Source organism: Nematolebias whitei, chromosome 13 (assembly GCF_014905685.2).
Source record: "Nematolebias whitei isolate Nwh7 chromosome 13, NemWhi1, whole genome shotgun sequence".
NCBI classification, from domain to species: domain Eukaryota; kingdom Metazoa; phylum Chordata; class Actinopteri; order Cyprinodontiformes; family Rivulidae; genus Nematolebias; species Nematolebias whitei.
Genome location: NC_056510.1, coordinates 5,099,243 through 5,100,492, shown reverse-complemented (window position 1 = coordinate 5,100,492; position 1,250 = coordinate 5,099,243). Strand labels below are relative to the sequence as shown.

General features: G+C 42.1%; 1 protein-coding gene across 1 annotated transcript in view; it reads left to right on the top strand.

Moving 5' to 3' along the window:
- The first annotated feature begins 1,084 nt into the window (after positions 1-1,084).
- LOC119419777 (interferon-induced protein 44-like) overlaps positions 1,085-1,250 on the top strand; it is an 11,002-nt gene continuing 10,836 nt past the window's right edge. Inside the window, exon 1 of the mRNA XM_037687160.1 lies at positions 1,085-1,172. Coding sequence (XP_037543088.1) covers positions 1,085-1,172 — 88 coding nt within the window. The remainder of the gene's footprint in view (positions 1,173-1,250) is intronic.

Genomic DNA, 1,250 nt, shown 5'->3' with positions numbered 1-1,250 from the left:
GGTTTTCAAACACTCTCTCAGGAAGGACCTTGAGCGCCCTCTTGTGGGCAAACCTGAAAACAGCACTTTGGTGGCAATTTGAAAGTCCGATTGTTGTGTACAAATTCTGTGGATTCTCAATAGTTGTGATTTTATTAATCCAGCATATGTGCGCCTCGGGTGATGGCTGGTCTTATGTAATAAAGCGTGTGTGTCTGTTTTCTTAAAAAAGACTCTAACGTCCAGTCTGTGGCATCTTTGAAACTGTGTGCCTTTCTTTATATGTGGTCGTGTCCAAAAAGTCCACTGTTGTGTGATTTTTAGTGAGTTTTATGGAGGGATTATGAGTGTTCAGCGAGTCCAACAAGTCCTCCAAGTCGCTCTCTGAGTGGGTCCAGACTCCCCAAATGTCTTCTAGATACCTGCAGTAATGCAGAGGTTGCTTTTGACATTTATGTAACGCTGCCATGATTATATTTGCATATGCAGGAGCAAACTTTTTGCCCATGGCTGTGCCTTTGGTTTGTAGAAAAAACTCCCCATTAAATTCAAAATTTTATTTCCAGCAACTGAAGCAGCTCCTCATCAGGTCTCTTGGTATCGAGTTGTTTCTGGAATATTTGTTTTCCTGCTTCCAAACCGTCTCTGGTATCGATATTAGTGTACAAGCTGTCCACATCCACAGTAAACAGGAGAGCAGCTGAGGGTAAATGAAGGTTTGTTATTTTGTTGATGATGTCATATGTGTCCTTAATGTAACTCACATGTTTATTTGATAATGGTGTTGAATAATGGTCTATATATTCAGCTGTCTGGTAAGTTTCACTGCTACGTCTTTCAGATGAAAAACGAAACGCTTCTACATTTTTTTGTTTTTAGGAACCGTCCAGAGGACCTGACTTAACTTTTTTAGATCATTCATGTATTTTATTGTCTTGCTCTTGTGTTTGAGTTAAACTGAGTCCAGCTCTTCTGTGTCTCATTTTCTCAGATAAAGAACCTGGACCTGATGACATCATCACTCTGAACACATGAACACGTGTGTCACCAACTTACCTGTGAAGGTGTGCTGCCTTCTGATTGGACAGAGCTCAGTGATGTGTCCATGTTTACATCTTCTGAGACTTTATCTGGAGTCGAAGAGGTGTTGGTGTCTGTGGAGACAGGTGGACAGAACAGACGTCAGGTTACAGGTGAGTTCTGGACAGTCTGAGATGAAGCTCAGCTTCACTGCAGGACAGTGTTCTCAGCATGATGCTGCCACCACCGTG